This window comes from Artemia sp. Qi Xiang Cuo, chromosome 19, assembly GCF_049724085.1.
Source record: "Artemia sp. Qi Xiang Cuo chromosome 19, ASM4972408v1, whole genome shotgun sequence".
NCBI lineage: Eukaryota > Metazoa > Arthropoda > Branchiopoda > Anostraca > Artemiidae > Artemia > Artemia sp. Qi Xiang Cuo.
The window spans coordinates 28,991,160-29,010,443 of NC_142812.1; the positions used below are offsets into that span (position 1 = coordinate 28,991,160).

Below are 19,284 nucleotides of genomic sequence, written 5' to 3' on the forward strand. Positions count from 1 at the left end.
CGCCGCAGTCAAAATGTAGAATGAATAGTTATTGAGGGAATTTGAAAGGGAATAGTGCGCTGGTATTACAGGTTCTATATTGTTAGAAATTTTCAAAGATATGATGGGAGAGGAAACCTCATTCCAAAGAGATATTTGAGAACCTAATTGTGGAAATCCTTCATAATCTTTTTGATGAAAGAAAAGAAATGTTTCTTCTGTTGGAGACTAAAACATTTAAAATGAAAATTTTGTTAAAAGGACTTGAGTATGGGTTCATTTGAATATTCTGACCTATTGGGTTTATTTATGAAATTGACTTGCCTCGTGTACGTCGTAGAAAGTTTAACATGAATCTTGTTTCGTTAAACCGAATGCAAGCGTTTGTAAAGTATTTAACATCAATTCGAGAAGCATTTCCGGGTATCTCCTTTCTTAGTTAGTTGGGCATTTATGCGTCAACGATAGCGGTCCAGGGGGAGCTCTTGGGACTAAAAGCTAGTCGTGGGAAAGGGGTCGTTCCCAGGGCTGGAACTTCCGTTCCAGGAAAGTTACATTCTTCGCTCATTTCTAAAGGCAGTCCATCGTTCGCCTTCGTCGTAGCTAGTTGATCTTGTGCTACCTTATTTTCTCTGTGTGTATTCTCACGTTATTCAATAAAAACCTTATACCAACGTTTATCGTCTATCTTTGGAATTTACGTAAACCATTACATCTGCCAATTATAAAAGGGCATATAGAAAGAATTAAATAGAGGTTGACAGAGTGGTTGCAAGCGGTAAAGGCTAGTGGAGCATATATCACTAGGGGAAAACCTCCAAGTGACATTTGAGTGACCGTTATAAATATTTACGACATCTTATGCTAAATACTGGCAACATATTGAAGAGTATTTCGCCCGCTACCAGACTGTGATATTGAGCTGCAAATACTACAAAAGACTGATTAATAAGACATCGAAACGTTACGAGGTATTGAACTTTTTTCTATTCAAAGCGCCTTCTTGAGAAACACTTTCTTTTAAATGAACATTTTAAAATAGGCTGTTACACAATGCCTAATATGGATTTCCTCGCGATAGCTTCTACATACTAATTCAAATTTCTACAACTGAGAGTCTCCGGTTGATTTCTACCTTCACATAGCCATTCTACGTTTGGTGTTTTTTTTTTACCTGATTTTATACAGTCGACGTGTGATCTACATTTGACAGTTTCCAAACAAAATTTAACATTGTGAATTCGATAATCGAAAATTAATTCTCAATTGTGACTCCATTTGACGCTAGTGATTTAATTGAGACCAACTGCAATTAGATGTAAGACAGACGACCTTTCGTAAGTGATTTAGCACGACTAAACAACCCAGTAAATTTTATTAGACCCTTCTTGTTAAAGGTGAAGTTTATTGCCCAAAATCTGGCGTCCGTAATTAAAGAGCTGTGTTTAAAACAAATATTTAAATTTTTAGAATAATTGCTTTTCAAATTTTAATCTCAATATGTCAGTTTTTATTCCTATTCTCGATCTGGCGGAAACTGGATATAACAAAAAGGTTGCTTTTGATTTTGTAAAACAGTGGAGGGGAAATGGCATATTGCCACCTCTTTTATTTGACTCAAATGATCCTGATTTCGATCAAGATGAACTTTAGGATTACCTTCAAAAGATCAAGACATGGGTCCCAAAAAACCCTTCAACTCCCCGAGCACCACCCCAATTAATCCTCCAATAGAACAGCCTCAACAGTCCCAAGTAATAGGATCGCTAATTGACCCTCTTTTAGTAATAACGCCACTCACAAAGTCAGAAAGTGGAAAAATAATTAAGTTTGTTACAAAATTTGTTACAAAGTTACAAAAATTGAGTTTGTTGCAAAGTTACAAAAATTTCAGTTGTTGTTAAATTGGTCTGATTCAAAAGCTTTGCGTCATTTTTGGCCCATGGTTTGTTTCGCTCATTTTTTGGGAATCTGGATCCCACGATTATAAATTTGTCAATTTTAAAAGGTGGATTACTTGTAGTATATACCCCAGGCAAAATAATAGGCAACATGGTTGCAGAGTTTGTAGGCGTGGCTCAATTTAAGGAAAAGGGTATATCTATTCTATAGAAGGATGCAAAAATTAGGAAGGTCATTTAGGGTGTCCTTAGAAGCCAGGGATGATGGTGTAGTTCTTGGAAGATTTGCTCTAAATTTATTCAAGGAGTGGATCAGACCGTCCTACAAACGGTATTTTTTAGAGAATATTGCATATTTTTTTTTTTTTTTTTTTTTTTTTAGGTGATGCGTATAAGGTTGCAATACAATATTAACAGATAGAACAGATATTGGGGAAAGAAGACACGTCTTCTTTTTCCGATGAATTTCTTTCTGCGCTGACGAGGGTGAAATTTGGACTCAATGAGAATGAGAAGGCACTGCGAGATGGTACTGATTCCTTGCAGGGTGGTTTGGCTACCCAGGAAAAGGGAGCTGGTTTTGAGGTCCCGTGGGATGGTACTGATGCCTCACGGGATGGTTTTTTTTGTTGCACTGCTAGATGTTACAGGGGCGTTACAGGGGGGTTTGGCTACCCCGGAAATGGGCGCGTGGGTTGTAGTCACGGGGGATGGTTCTGATGACTCTCGGGAGGGGTTTTTTTGTTGCACTGCGAGATGGTACTGATTCCTCGCAGGGCGGTTTGGCTACCCAGGAAAAGGGAGCTGGTGTTGATGTCCCGTGGGAGGGTACTGATGCCTCACGGGATGGGTTTTTTTGTTGTACTGCGAGATGGTACTGAGTCCTCGCAGGGCGGTTGGGCGACCCAGGAACAGGGAGCTGGTTTTAAGGTCCCGTGTGATGTTACTGATGCCTCACGGGATGTTTTTTTTGTTGCACTGATAGATGGTACTGATGCCTCTCAGGGCGGTTTGGCTACCCATGAAAAGGGAGCTAGTTTTGAGGTCCCGTGGGATGGTACTGATGCCTCACGGGATGTTTTTTTTTGTTGCACTGCGAGATGTTACTGATGCCTCGCAGGGCGGTTTGGCTACCCAGGGAGAGGGAGCTGGTTGTAATATCTCGCGAGATGAGGTTGATGCCTCACGGGATGGTTTTAATGCGTAGCGCTAATAGTTATGTAGAAATATCAACAGTAGTACTGCCATTTGTCGAACCACAAGCTAGTAGAGAAAAACCAAATAGGTCTAAACCGAGGCGTTCCGCAGCAATAAGACCCCGAGGATTTTATTGGGAATAATATCTTAACGTCATTGCAGCATGGTATGATTTTTAAAGTTTCTGCAATTTCTTTTATTTGTCGCTGGTATTTTCAGGATTAATTAGCCTTTCCCGGTCATTCCTTTTGTCCTAATTCAAAGTTTATACATAATCCCAACTTTCCTTGTCCTCATCAAATTCAGGGGTATGGGGAACAAGTCTATTTTAAGGTATACAAAGAAAAATGAAGTGTTAAAATATCCAGTTTCCGACTACTGTTATTGGTGTGGTTCGTTTATACTATGTAAGTTTTTACTTATGCAAGTATTGTGTAGTGTTTGTATTATGTAATTGTTTACTAGTTCATGCCGTAGAATGTTAGTAGGCGAGAAATGAATTTGGGAAGGGAATGTTTTGAATTCAATTAAAGTTTGGGGGTTTAATGAGAAGGGGATAAGCCAAATTTGGGAAATTTAACTTAAAACAGGGGGGAGAATCTGTAAAGTATTTAACATCAATTCGAGAAGCATTTCCGGGTATCTCCTTTCTTAGTTAGTTGGGCATTTATGCGTCAACGATAGCGGTCCAGGGGGGGAGCTCTTGGGACTAAAAGCTAGTCGTGGGAAAGGGGTCGTTCCCAGGGCTGGAACTTCCGTTCCAGGAAAGTTACATTCTTCGCTCATTTCTAAAGGCAGTCCATCGTTCGCCTTCGTCGTAGCTAGTTGATCTTGTGCTACCTTATTTTCTCTGTGTGTATTCTCACGTTATTCAATAAAGACCTTATACCAACGTTTATCGTCTATCTTTGGAATTTACGTAAACCATTACATCTGCCAATTATAAAAGGGGATATAGAAAGGACCTAAATAGAGGTTTACACGTTTCTGGAATTTTTAATTTGCCAAAAACTTCTTCCTAAATTAGATTGTGGAAATCCTTAGAATTAGTAAAAGCGTCGTTTGAGAAGCTTGTCGTTTTGTTCCTAGCAAGTCCTGAGTTTTACCAGTACTGTTAAATGGTCACTTTCTATTTACGCTAGCTTTTAAGAATAAATAGAAATATTAAATTTACGTTCCAATGATTTAAATAATTGCTATTCATAAGTGACATTTCTATATTATTCAAGGTTAAAATCTAATAAATAAATTCTTAGAAGATATTGTACTGTAATATATTTTATTCTTTTGAATATCGAAATGTTGCAATGTCTAAAATAGTTTTTTTTTCTTCCTCCTGTATTGTTACTTTAAGAAACGGGGGATATTTTGATATGTTTTTTTTGTTATTATGGTTATTATAAATTTTATTCATCTTCGCAAGAAGGATATTCCTTTCAAATGGAAGTCTAGCGTCAAAAGGACCCACGGAGTTATACTGAATTTGTCACGTTTTGAAAACCAGTTTTTAAAATATTGCTTGTATTTATCTCGACTTGTGCCAAATCGCAAAAATACTGTTTGTACAATAACGGCAACGCTGTTGTAGCTTTCTTTTTCTTGAGTTATTTTTGACCGTTGCGTTTTCAAGAAAGATACCGTTATTCCCCGATTGATGACAGGTCACGTTTTTATACTTTCTTGAATTCCAGATTTTCTTTTTATAATTTTGAGACGCATATTAACAACACTCGAAGAGGCAAAGCTATCCACTTCCGCCTGTATCTTTTGCCAAATCGGTGTTCGAATAATAATTTTTTGCACGTCTCTTGTAAACTAGATGTCTACTAATATTTTACTTCCTTTTTTCTTGACGCAATGTTATTTACGACTGGTTATAAAAAACGGGAAAAAAACTTTCACAGTACCATGCAGAAATTCGAAGTTTTTCCTTGTTTGAAGAAATCGTAAAAATACGTAAGTTAATCTCCTTCGTTTAAAAAAATCCCCTCCCCTAATTTAATCAGCAAATTATACATGAAAAAACGGGGGTGACTCATCTGGGCATTTAAACCCAAATAATATTTACTTATACTATATCTCGACTGTTCTGAACTTGAATCCCAGGTTTATTCATAAGAAAAAGAAAAAAATGGGTTGACGCTCGAACCAACCCCAATTGCGAAAGATCAAAACGTAGCACTTCTTATTTTAATACCTCATTCAAAATTATAAAAAAATAATTATAAGAGAAAAGTATTTTATCTAGGAAAATCACGGAAAAGCCAAGATGTTAGTTCGAAAACCTGGATGAGAGGAACCTTTGCTCTCAAATACAAGCTGTCCTAACCTAAAGGTACTTTTCCATGAAGAATTTGTTTCCTTAAATCTATTAAATAGATCGAGACCAGAACTTCCCCGTCTTTTTAATTTTACCCTCAGATGCCACCAAGTGACGTGTTAGAGTTGCTCAAGAGAAATGTCACGTGGTGTCAATTCACGAAAGCGTATGGAGGGAGGGAGGTACGCGAGCAAAATATTTTTTCAATGAGAACACAAAAACGGACATTTTTCAACGAAAATGCCAAAAATAGGTAATTTCGAAATACAGGAGGAGGTGCAAAGGCCCGCCTCAATTGATGCCCCTGCAAGGCACTTCAAGGCATGACTTTAATTAGTATACAAATTCCAATAGACTGTAATAATGTTACGGTTCAGTACACTTTTATTTATTTTTGTAGCTGGAAATACAACTTATCTGTGGGAATTCCTGTTGAAGCTGCTTCAGGATAGAGAATGCTGTCCAAAATTTATAAAATGGACAAATCGAGAGAAGGGTGTATTCAAGTTGGTGGATTCCAAAGCAGTTTCAAGGCTTTGGGGGCTTCACAAAAATAAACCAGATATGAACTATGAAACAATGGGACGTGCTCTAAGGTAAGTTACTATAAAAACCCGCATTTGTCATAAAAATATCCTCCCCCCTGTCAGAGATACAAACTAGGGTATGCCAGGTGTATTTTCATTGAGAAAAAACTTTAAAAAAATTGCCCCGCCCCTACGCTTTGAAAAATAGTTTTTAAGGCCCAACCGAAGCAAGAGCTATTGCAAGCAAGAGATGAAATCCAGAGCTGGTAATGATTGTGATGGAAGCGTGTCTGGGAGACATCACAAAGCCGGCAAAGCTACCCAAGGTGCCGATGCAGGGCTCTTCCTCAGGATGTGTAAAAACGATTGTTATATCACAAGCTCCAGTTCTGAGCTGTTTCTGTAAGCAAGGATAGGCTTAGACATTCTGCGTTTGGAAAAAAATCTGTAATTTGCCGAGGCCTATCTCCCCCTAAAATAAGATTAGTTGCTGATATATCTAGCGCGCTTTGTTAGGGCTGACGAGGTACGTATCTCACGTATGCAAGACGCGTGACAAATAATGTATCTCGGATTAGCATATCCGATCTTCATTAGCACATCCGAGCCTACATAAATTCCGCTGCATTTTCGCGTTTTATTCTTAGTTCAATTTATTCTTGGCAGAATTTGAGTCGCAAATTTGGCGTCATCATAAAATCATCCGCAGATACCACAATTCTTCCCAACAACAAATTGTTTTGATGTTTCTTTGTTTCCATTGAGAAACTAACCTTTCCCAAACGTCGAACTATTTTTAAGCAGTCCCTTTAAATGTTTGACGTTGTGGAAACTACGACTGAAGCAAAATTATCAAATGTGCACAGGAGAGGCCAAAGGGTACAGCAAGGCCGTATCCAAGATATTTTTCGGAGAGGTGTTTTATAAAAGTATTTTTTTCAGGGGTGGATTTACAAAAAAAAACAAACTAAAAACGCATAAAATTTTTCTTTTATATTCATTTTGTTACGTTTTTACGAATCGGACAAACATTTAGGGGAGGGGGTTCAAACCCTCTAACCCCCTTCCCTTGGATACAGCCCCCTGTCTATAACCTTGTTATAGCAAAAGTAAACTTAATGCGTCTTGAAAGTGCGTTAGTTTCAATGCTTAAGATATGAACGATTTAAGGGGGACTTTCAGAACTGTTTTCCAAGGCTGTCAGTTGTTACTTTATTTTTTTGCTAGTCAAAACAAATTTTGATCAGGAAATGTATGAACATCTCGTTTTAAAATTAACAATGTTCATTGTAAATAGAGAATCCAAAAACTGAATTGATTTCCCTTAGAATATTCTTAAATTTTTGCTTAGGCGCGCCCAAATTCAATGGCTTAATGATTGAGGTTAGCGTGTTGAATCAGTGACCAATTCGAAGATGTAACTATTAATATTTGTAGAAGCTGGTTTTAAATTAGAAAAAAGAAAACCACACTAAAACATTATTATTTGATATTGTTTTCGCTATTTTTTTAATTTTTTATGCTATTGTACCTAGTTTGCTATCACAACATTTGGGTACTGATGAGTAAAGCTAGATGGGTGACAAATTTTAATTTTTAACCTAATGTTTTTTGTTTTTTTTATTCCACTTTACCATCTTATTACGAATAAACGACGTTTTTGCTTGTAATATTCGAAATTGTAATATCCTTATTTACTTACTCCTTGAAAACGCTTTTACAAGTTCCGTTTCTTACCCCCCCCCCCCCCACCACCCTTGAGAAAGAGATGTCCTTGAACGTAGAACAAAATCTCAACGAAACATTTGTTTCTGTAATTTTTAGAATCCGTTTCGGCGACGAAAATTTTAGAGAACTTACATTTTTCTCCATTTGTTTTGAAGATATTCAACCATTCAGGATAGTTAACTGAGTAGAGAAGGTTTTTTTTATTATAAGGAAAGTTACAGAAAAACGGGGAGAAACTACTAAATAGGGATACAGTGTTGACGCACCTTTATTTGATGTAACTAACGTAAATTTAATGATTACTTTTATTAACAAATTAAAAGCAAGATTAAGAATCTCTTGACTTGAAAGAGCACAACTGTTAATTAATCTCAAATAATAATTGTCCTTCCTAAGTTGTTTCTATTAAGAACATCAGTTCATTTTGATTCCACCGTCAACATTTAGTTTCCATTATCATCCACCAATTCCTTAAAGATCAGATGCAAAAGCTAAATTACTGCCCAACAACAAATTGTTTTCATGTTTCTTTGTTTCAATTTGAGAAACAAAGGTTTTTCAAAGCCTTGAGGTATTTATAAGCGTGAGTTCCTTTGAAATGTCTAACATGCTGGACTACATAGTATTTACAGTCAAAACAAAATTAAGATGCAATTTTCAAACGATTAAAATATGTCTTTGGTGATTCATCAGCAAAACCCTGTTGTTAAATCAGCTTTCCTAGATCCATGTAATTTCCTAGTTTATATTGCTTCCCTTTGCTCTCATTCCCTAAATATTTTACATTCTTTGCAGAATTTAATGCTGAATTAAAATAGCTAGCTTCCAAAACCACTTGATTTGATGGCAAATAGGTTGCATGATTCACTGAAATGCGCAAGAAAAAGAAATATGTAAACAGCTCGACGCCATCAATGCCAGAACCAAAGAGCGTATCTGACACAAACACTGTGCTTTCAAAAATATATTATTCTCCCCCTCAGAGTCTTCAAATAGTCTTCATGTTAACCCCAATAATAATTTGCTACTCCGTGTAGCTTCAAAATCTTATTTTTCCTCTCATATAGAAATATGTAAATGTTATATATCCGTATTACCAATACCCTTCATTGATTATACTGGTATTATCAATAGGCTTATTAAACCAAATTAATCCCAATGTTATGTTTTATAAATAATTAAAAAGTATACAATTATTTCATACTACTGTTTATAATTATTGTATCCAAAATTCATATTACCGAGTGGATTGGAAAACCTCGAGTAGTGTGTTTCTTTTACCTTGATTTAGGGGTTTAATCGATTATTCGCTGCGGGCGTCTCTATGTTTTTGAATCCACGGAGGAATAAATTGGAAAACATGGGGGAGCTAAGTTTAATTTCTATAACATATGAAAAAGATTCTTATTGTAAATTTAATAGACATACAAACAAACGTTGGTCAAAAACAATATTAAGAAACAAGATAAAATGTTTTAAAAGTAGAAAAACATAGATTAATAGAGATTTGTATGTATCAAAATCAATCCTCCTTTGATTATAATAGACCGACTGTTATAGACATAGATGAGAAGCAAAAGTTTTCAAAACCTCTTTACAAAAATAATAGATAAAAACATCAAAATTCAAAAACATATAAATGCAAATCGAATGAGACCGTAAGAAATAAAGATTCATAGGAATTAAATGATCTCTTTATAGAAAGGAAAAAAAGGAACAAGGTAACGTTATGAATTGTGTTATAGACATCTTTAAAATACAAAGTTAGCATTTTCATTTGCTAAGATGCGTGGTTGTTATTTCTATGGTTATAATTTTCCTTAATCACCCCTGTGTCTTCACTTTAGCCCTATTTATTCAGACCCTACTTATCTTCCTACTTATCCTTTTCCACTATATAATTTAGCCACTTGTATGAGAACAAATTAATTCCATGCTATTTTGTTATAGGTACTACTATCAGCGAGGGATTTTAGCGAAGGTGGATGGCCAGAGGCTTGTCTACCAGTTTGTGGACGTTCCAAGAGACATCGTTGAAATTGACTGTTCTGGAGTGTTATAATGGATTTGACTTCAACTTTATAACTTTATTATACAAGAATTTTTTTTAGTGATTCTGGTGTAGCCCTCCTGTGATACAAATATGGGCGAATATAAACATTGGTATATTGCACTCAGTTTTATGATATTTTAGGAGGGTGGGAGTTGGGGGGACTTTGAATCAGTTGATGGACACTAAGTGCCTTTTTCTACTTTATGAGATCTCAACTATTTTTATATAAGTTGTCGGTACGAGTGCAATCAATGTGGGAGGACCTATTTCTCTGCGCTGATTGGCCTGTTTTTAACTTTTTACTGTGATCATTTTTTTTCTGATTGATTTTTCTAATTCGTTATTTTTTTTTTAATGTGTGATAAGTGTTTTTCGGCTGATATGTTATCACTGCTTTCATTTTATTTATTCCTATTTGTTTTAGTTAGATGATTATATAGTCTTATGATTAACTAAAGAGAATAACGAGTAATTCGAACAAAATAAGGATTTAAAACTTAAAAATATGCTCCTCTCGGTCGCTTTCTCTAAACGTGTCATCTTGATTTCAATTCCTTTTGTAATCCCTATCAGAAAGAACTAACGATTTTATTTGTCTTATTCTATGCTTATCACTTTATTTCTCAAATTCATAATAACTCAAATTTTATAAATCTCAAAGTATAAAGGTGTTAAAAAAACCTCTAACTTTGTTTTGTTAAAATCTTTATCTAACTAAACAAATAACTAACTTTCATTAATTTGAGCTTAACTTCCAAACAAATTTGAAGTGTAAATGAAAATCTTTTGGTTATATGAATACACACACTTGTGTTATTACTGAACACTTTTCCTTGAAAGAACTATAAATTAGTGGTTATATATTTAATTTTTGCCTTTCATTTTTTTTCTACTGCCTCTTATTCTTTTTCTCTCAATGAAATACCTGGATGTGAGTGATAAACAGTGTTGCCTTTTATATCATGGGCCAATTATTTGTTCAGTCATGGTGGGGGTCTCTGGGAAGCAACGAACAGATATCTATTGCTCCCAGCAAAGGCTATACTCTAAACCTTCGGCTTTTTGGGGGAATTCCAGAAGCGGGTTTTTGAAGACAATCTGAAATAAATACACAATTTTTGTTGAAATAATGACATTTTAGTTGAAATTAAAGTTTATTTATTTTTTATACTTTATGGGAAACAAGGCCGTAGAGGGTCAAAACAAGACCAGGTTTGACCCTCCCCCCAAAATGTCTGTTTGACTCGTAAAAACGTAACAAAAATGGACATAAACAAATTTTGTATGCGTTTTTTGTGTACCCGCCCCCCCCAAAAAAAAACATTAGTATCCCCCCCCCCCCGAAAAAAAATCCTGGATGCGTTTCTGATGGGAAAATAGGTTAACGCCCAAAATCCTGGTAATGGCCATGCTCCCAGCCATCTAGCAATTTCGGATCCTTTTTTCCTTTGTAATCTTTTGCACTTATATATATTGTGATTGCAAATATAGTACAATTCAATAAAAATCTACTTATCTAAAGAAGTGAAACATCGATTGAACAAAATAAGGTATACTGAATAAAGTATTGAATTTAGTACATTTTATATCTTTTAAATCTTTTCTAAATTTATTATTTTTTGATGTTTTTCTCAATTTTTTTTCTTACAACCAACTCTTCTAGGATTGAAAATTCTAAATATTTCAAATAATTGACTTGGGTTCTTAAAAATAAACATTTCCAATAACTAGAATAGTCATTTTGCTAAGAAATTTGCTAAAAAAATTTTTTGCTAATAATTTGGTTTTAGCAAAAGAAAATTTTATTGAACAATGACTGTTTTAAAACAGCCTTTCTATGATTGTCAATATATTTAGCAAGATTAAGAAGGAACTTTTCATTTCTCGAGTATTAAATTTTTTTAATTAATACAAACATTTCTTAAGCTTTAAAGGGCTTGATTAGATTCTTGAACGATTGTAATGAATTATATCTAGGTTTAAAAAGTTAGTCCCTTTTGCCCAACAGTATCAGTACAGCATCTGACTGAAAGACATTTCAATGAATTGCTCTCAAATTAAAACTTGTTTACTATGTTTAAAATGGAGGAGTCTTACTATTCATAACATTGCTTTCAGTAAAGAAGTAATGCAAATTTTTAATTCAGGAAAAAATTTAACTGACATTGCTGAAAAATTATCTACTTGAGAAATCATAACTCGTCTCTAATTGTGCATAAGTTGAGAAAAATGCTAGCTATGAATCAGAATATTTCATCTGACCCGCACACCTCGCGTATTATATTAAGAACTGTAGATGGAGGGCGAGGAATAATTACCGTCTTAGTTTTTTTCAAGGAATATTTGGGGAGAAAAAAGTCTGTTATTTTTGAATGTACGAATAAGATATATTGTAACTGTAGTTTTAGTCTTTCAATAGACTAGTTAAATAGGTTGTTCATTTTGGGTTTTGCCGTAAGTGAACTTGTTGGTGAATAGAGGTTGCGGGAAAAAAATTATACGAACTTCTGTATTTTTTGCTCCTCTACTTACAAAGTTCCATATAATAATTTTTTTTTTTGGGGGGGGGAGGGGGGTGAGACTGATGGTGTGTAAATACCTCTTACGCTTAGGATTAGAATTACTTTCTCTATCCTAAAAGAATTTGGCCGGTAACATAATATATAAACTACTAGTTCTATAGAATTTGTGAATTAAATATTTCTTATTCCTTGTTTGTACTATGGAATATTATAAAAAAAAATTTAGGATTCTGAATTATGTATTTCAGATCGCGATCTAAAAATAGTCCAAAAATATGTTATAATTCGTTGTTAATATTTCGAGGGGGCTAAAAGTGGCAGTATCTCTCAATTTCTGGCATAATTCTACTAGTAGCTTTACTAATAATTTCTTATTTTAAACAAATTTACCAGCTCTTCTAAACCGAACGGTAAAAGAGGGAATGTTGTGTTGGTACAGCTGAAGCTAGGCCATACCAATTGAGGGGGGGGGGGGTGTCACACACAAAAAAAAACTTAAAAAAACGTATCCAAAATTTGCTTATATACGTTATTGTTACGTTTTTATGAGTTAGACAACCATTTCAGGGGGGAGGGGGTCAAACCGGGCAATGGTGACAATCAGTAATTTGTTAAGATTAGAGACAATTTTCGTAGTCTTGTGCCCACTAAAACAGAGAAGACTCTGATCTTTGTGAGAGGGGGATCCTTTTTGACAAAAAAAATCAGATTGTTATCTATACTTAAATGAGAAAATATTAATTCTTAATCTATTAGAAGAGTTTCCCACTTCTTTCGAAATGAATCCCACTTTGTATCTCATGATACGCTCTCGTACCCTCTAGAATAGGCTGCAGGTTTTTTTTCCACGGAAATAGTAATTTGTATATCTCAAATTAGGTAATTTTTGAATACTCTTCCTAATATCACAGTTAAAAATTCTTTTTTCATGCCCCTAGGATTGTCTGTACCCTTAATCTTAACGAGTTTGTGTCATTTTTGCTTTGAAATTTGAAGCCACGTTTGTCGATAATCTGAGGTTTTGGCCATCACCGGCCGACCTGAACGATCTAAAAAGTAAAAAAAAGGGAGGGGGAGGAGAGATTGAGTAAATTGCAATTTCTTTTCATGGAAAAGAGACAAATAAGAAACAAGACATGCATAAAACACTAAAAGAGTGGAACTCCCCAAAGAAGCAGGAAAAGTTGCCTGTTTGAAAATCAAGTGATGCTGCTGCGTATTAAAGTATAAACTTAAGCTCAAGGTCGAGGAAAGTTAAAGCAGTACATGTTAGTTTTCCCTTTACAAAGTAAAAAGCAGTAAAAAGTTAGTAGAAATTAGTAAAAAGCAGCATATTGCAGAAAACTAATATACGACACCTAGTAGGGAAAAACATAAAAATAAGTAGGAATATAAACACAGATGAAAAGGGACCGCGATTTTAGTTCTACCAAAACACATTGTTTATAATTAAGACTAACTTGAGTGTAGCAGCTGTTTTGAGACAGGCTGTTCATTAACTTAAAAATACTTGAATTACTGAGCCTGTTGTGTACAATTTTGAACAGCTTGATCCTCATTCACCAAATGATAGACTGATTAGTTAATTATTGCTAAATGGCTGAGCAGTAGCTCTATTTTTGCCTATAGTTTTTTATCCTAACGAGAAAATCTAAAAAAAAAGATTGTTGATTGTGTTCAAAAGATATATATATTGTATGCGTTTCAAGTGACTGTTTTCGAAATATTTCTATATTTGGTTGATATTAATATAGAGTCTAATAAATATATTTACATATATCGAATTATTTTCTCTAATTTAGATCACTAGAAGGATTGCAGATTTTTTTTCTTACACTGGCCCTCGCTTAGCCTGCGAGATTTAGCCTGATTGGGATATAAAGGGTTCAATCAACATTATCCATGGGTTGGAAAACCACAGAATACTACTACTAAAAGCTCACTGCAGCGCTAAGCCACCTGAGGCCAAAATAGCTGCGTACGCTCTTTATCCACTCCAATCCATTCAAAGCTTCACTTTTTAATAATTTTAATAAATATTTCCCTATGGCTGTCTCTTGGTCAAGGTCCTTCTTCGTGGTCTCCGAAATTATCTACTTCCGTAGTATACGCCTGGGTTTAGAATTTCACAGAGAAAAGAACAAATAAATTAGATACAACTTACCTTTATCTTTTCAGAACTTAGTTTAACCACAGAGAAACAGAGTTATGATGTCAAAAAAGATTGTAGTTCAAAAACTATTTGTTTTTTACGGGCTATATATATTATACTAGGGACCAATTAGGTGCTGCGTTCTTTTTAAAGGCGCAAAAGTTTGTCATCTAAATCATTGTGTAAATTTCACACTCATTTCTAAGGCTAAAAAAACTGTTTAAAAAAATGAAAACTTTCCGGTTATGAATTAGCGGAAATGTAATATCGACACTCTTTATAGTAATACTTTTTAGACAAGTATTTAAAACACTTATCTAAAATAATCTTTTTGAGACAGAAAAAAAATCGGTTTTAGACGAAAAAAAAACTAGTAGGCTACATGTCCATGAAGATTGATATTCTTCACTTGAAAAAGTCAAAAGAAACTACCGTCTTGGAATTCAACTTCCCTCGTACCACCTTGTTTCCACTAAGTCTTTCTAACTCAAGTCCATCTTTAAGAACTTTGTGTCATTTTTTGTTGATTTTCTAGGGATCAAAGCTTAGGGTGCTTTGATAAGTTTTTGCTCAAATTCTATTATAAAACTGGAATTATACTTGAAGACCATCTATTCTTCAATACAGTCTTCTGGCTAAACTGTTAGTAACAAGGTAGAAATATAGAATCATTAAGTAAATGAAGAAGGAAAAGGATAAATACTACTTAAAGGATAAATTTTCACTGCTTTGTTGCTATGAGTTCTGCTTGGGGTGATTAAAAATCCAGCTTCTGTGTCCGTATTTGGAGCAAATTTAATGATCTCACAATATAAATTGCATTATTGTTAATTAGCATATATCAATACCAGTAGCTTCAATTAGGGGGGGATTTTTCCTACAAAATATTCCCCCCCTTTAAATGAAAAAAATCTTTTCATGGTATTATCATTCCAAAAGGGGTTGTTTTTTTTTTCGTATTTTTGTTAAAGAAATTAAAAACGCAACAAATTTCCCCTCCCTGGATTGTGAAGACCCCCCCCCCCTCCCAGGACCGTGTCCAGAACTTTTGTTCGGAAGAGGGACTTGCGAAGAAAAGCAGTACGCACGAAAAAATTTCTTTGTAGATACCTGCTTTATTGTTACAGCCTATCTCTCTGCTAGGCGCTCAGAACGGTGAAGGCTATCAAAGCAATTTTGTTCTACGTACGCGCCTGTGGTAGGTTATCAGTACTAGCTTACTTATTTAGCTGATTAGTTTTGCTAAAAGATTTAACTTTACTAATTTTACTTTAACTTTTTTCTCTCTATACACTGTTATTATAAACTTTCTATTCTTTTGGTAGTCTAAAAATTGCGCAATATGTAAATGTAAATTTTATTTCCAGGGAAACTCTCTTTGTCTAAAAAAAATAAATATTGTCTGGGCCTCGAAGGCACTTTTCCACTTTTAAGGGTTGGCTTCCGTCTCGACAGCACTAACACTCAGTGCCAAAAGAGACCCGATGATTGATTTACTTTAAATGATACGTTGTACGCAGCACTTGTGTTAATATCTGATACTTTGTTTGCAAATGATACTTTGCATTTTCTTGATTAATTTCTTGATAAATTCACATGTTTGAAATACATTGGAAGAATTGTGCCTAAAACCCCAAGTATATGAGAGAGTTCCGCGAATACTCTATATCTTCCACATCTTTGTTACTATTTGTTTAACATCTTTGCTACGTTTTTACGAGTCAGACAAAAATTTTGGGGAGGAGAGGGGTTCTACCCTTCATCCCGGATACCGCCTTGCCCGCCTAATTTCCGTGAATTGACGCCATTGATCAATATCAGTTGTGTTCATTGGGGGATTTGGCATCCTCTCTGCAAGATCTGTTTACCTGCAACCCCTAGATTAAAAAAAAAATATTTTCGTAATATTTTCATTGAAAAGGGGCGTGTTTTCCTGGGTATTTTTGCTAAAGAAATTGAAAGCACAACAAAACTCTCCTCTCTGGATTTTGAAAAATGCTTTTCTGTGCACCCCCCCCCCATAATTACCGTGAATTGACGCCATTCATCAATGCTAGTTCCGACTATTATCAGCTAAAATTCCGAGATCTCCGATGTGATCTTTTCCACTTTAGCCTATGAGCTGGACTATAACTTACAGCTAATCTAGTTTTAAAAATGAAAATTTTGTCCAAGTCTTGATTAGAAAATTTTTTGTTTCCCATCGAAATTTCAAAATGAACTTTCATGTGATGGGAAATGATTTATAACATTTAGAAAAATCTTAAGACGAACTGATAAGTTAATTGAATGTTATTGAAGTATTGCAAGCAAAATTAAACTTGCGACGAACTTTGTTACTCATATTCTTATAATATCTTTAACAATCCCTACGTAATTATCGCTTCTCGCCCTTTTGGCTAAGGTCAAAGTGTAGTATTTGTTCTTATCAGCTTAATATCTGATACGGTCCCTACACGGGACCCCGAATATTAAACTGACTTTAGTAAATCGGAGGGATGTCGGGGCTAGCTCCGCTCCCTCCACGCGTTAACCTAGTAGTGCAATACCTCCGGGATATCGGCGCACCCTTTCGAGGGAAAAGTTAAGCTGATGAACTCGATTCAAATTCGCGAATAATACGGTTTTTTTTAAATTTAACAGACACCACCCTTGTAGCTTTCTAGTCTTTGAATAATTTGAAAATCACATTTTGTCATTAAAAAAAATAACAGTAATAGCAGTAGCTCTGAGGGTTTCACCTGAATTCCCTCAGCCATTCTTGAGATACTGCCAATACGTCCTCAGTGACAACCCGCCTACATATAGTGAATTTTGATTTAGTTTTAAAGCAACATAAAGTTTACCTGAAAGTTTGTACTTTACACTCTATTCCAGTCCTAAAATTCCCCGCCTACGCCATTTTGACAACCTGGATGCACTTAAACTATTCTGATTTAGTTCAATAGTAGCAAAAGTGGTAGTAGCTCTGAAAGTTTTAGCTTAATACCCTAAAGTTTGAGTTTTGCTGGAATATTGTTAATAGGCTACACTTCTTTGATAATCCACATATACATAGTATGTTTTTATGCAGTTTAGTATCCCCCCCCCAAAAAAAATGCCCTGAAAACTTCAACTTAATACTCCTTAGTATTAGGTATTTCCTTAGATATGCTGATGTGCCATTTCACTACCTGAATGCACATAGTGTGTTTTTGGTTTAATTCAATAACATTCTCATCTTGCCCTGAAAGTTTTACTTAATACCTTTAGCATTAGCAGCAGTCACAATAGCAGAAGTAATAGTAGGAGTGTTGGGAGAAGTAGTAGAGATAGCAGTAATAGTACAGGTAGAAATAGCAGTAAGAGTATTCACGTTTTGCCTTTCGGTCTAGTTCAGTATCCCCTCTTCAAGCCCTGGTAGATCAACTTAATACTTTGAGCAGTTTCTGAGATATTGCTGATGCAATCTTTTGATAACCTGCATGCGCATAATGTGTTTTGATCTAGTCCAAAATCCCTCACAGCAGTCCCTCGAAGTTTCACCTTAACACCATTAGCCTTAGAATAGTAGTACTAATGGCAGTAGTATTACTACTACTAATAGTCATTGTATTAGTAGGCACCTAGCATACTTTATTAGTTCAGCATCCCCCTCAACATGCCCTGAAAGTTTCTATCTAATGCTCTAAGCTATAAGGTGTTCTTGAGATATTTCTGATAAGCCCTTTTGATAGCCTGCAGGCACATAGTGTGTCTCAACTTAATTCAACATCCATCTCAGTATTTCCTGAAAATTTATCCTTATCGCCCTTACCCTTATCAGTAGCATTAGTAGTATGCATATAGTACCCTTGAGTTGCTGCAACATCCCCGTCAACATGTATAGTACTGAAATTTTCAACTTAACGCTCTAAGATGTTCCTGAGATATAACTGTTACGGCCTTCTAATAACCTGCATCAACATAACGTGGATTGATTTAGTTCAACACCCCAATCAACATTCCCTTAAAGTTTTACCTTAATACCATTAGCTTCAGTAGTAGTACATGTAGCAGTTCTTATAGTAGTAGTAGTATCATTTGGAGTAGTAGTAATATGAATATAATGCCTTTTGGCTTGTTCAACACCCCTCCCCCCCTAATATGCCCTGAAAGTTTCACTTAATACTCTAGGCCATTCCTGGGATATTGCTGGGTTGCACCCTAATGATATTCTGCATTCACATAGTGTGTTTTGATTTAGTTCAACATCTCCCCAAACATTCTCTAAGAGTTTCATCTTTATACCCTTAGTCTCAGTAGCAGCAACAGTAGCATAAATAGAAAATAGCAATAGCAAAGAAACAACAAAGAGTCTTCGTGTGTGGTCTCAGCCCCAGTGTATGACATCAGCTTTTCCATAGGTTACCAGGATCCAAATCCAGAAGACAGAGCAAAGGGCAATAAACATAAAGGCGAGAAAAACGCTGCCAAGATGTTTACAAATTGCCTCCAAGCCGCTATAAAAAGAATCAAAAAACAAAAGAAGACCTCTCCCAAGATGGCATAAGGAAACCTTCAACCTATCCGCAAGAATGGTTGAAAAGTCTAAAAGAAAGAAATAAGGAAGCCGCTCTACCTTAAAGAAGAGGCAACGAATTCAGAACTTGAAGTAAAGTTAAAATTATTGAAATAGAAACATGCAATACTCGAACAAGAGTTGAGATCAGAGGCAACGCTGTAGCGTTGACTAAAGTAAAGGCCATTACGGCTCCAATGTTTTATTATTATTATTATTTTTTTTCCTAGAGGCAATTCACATGAAAGGGGTCGTCGTATAAAATGCAAAGGGGACTCATTCAATTTAAAATCGATAGTTCTAGTTCCCTTTTTAATAGTAAAAAATGTTAGGAAGGCACCTAGCCCCCCCCCCTCACGCCCATC

At 35.2% G+C, this 19,284-nt stretch overlaps 1 protein-coding gene and 1 non-coding gene across 4 annotated transcripts in view; both read left to right on the plus strand.

Annotated features, from left to right (window-relative positions):
- LOC148940695 (uncharacterized) overlaps nt 1–12,694 on the plus strand; it is a 193,633-nt gene extending 180,939 nt beyond the window's left edge. For all 3 annotated transcript variants that reach the window (XM_089105501.1, XM_089105503.1, XM_089105502.1), the window contains 2 exons: nt 5,798–5,993; nt 9,603–12,694. In XM_089105501.1, the coding sequence (XP_088961627.1) occupies nt 5,798–5,993; nt 9,603–9,714 (308 nt within the window). In that variant the 3' untranslated portion in view covers nt 9,715–12,694. The remainder of the gene's footprint in view (nt 1–5,797; nt 5,994–9,602) is intronic.
- Nucleotides 12,695–16,758: 4,064 nt separating this feature from the next.
- Nucleotides 16,759–16,952, plus strand: LOC148940696 (U2 spliceosomal RNA). Its single transcript, XR_016143421.1, has one exon. It is a non-coding gene; the product is annotated as a U2 spliceosomal RNA (small nuclear RNA).
- The last annotated feature ends 2,332 nt before the right edge of the window (nt 16,953–19,284 follow it).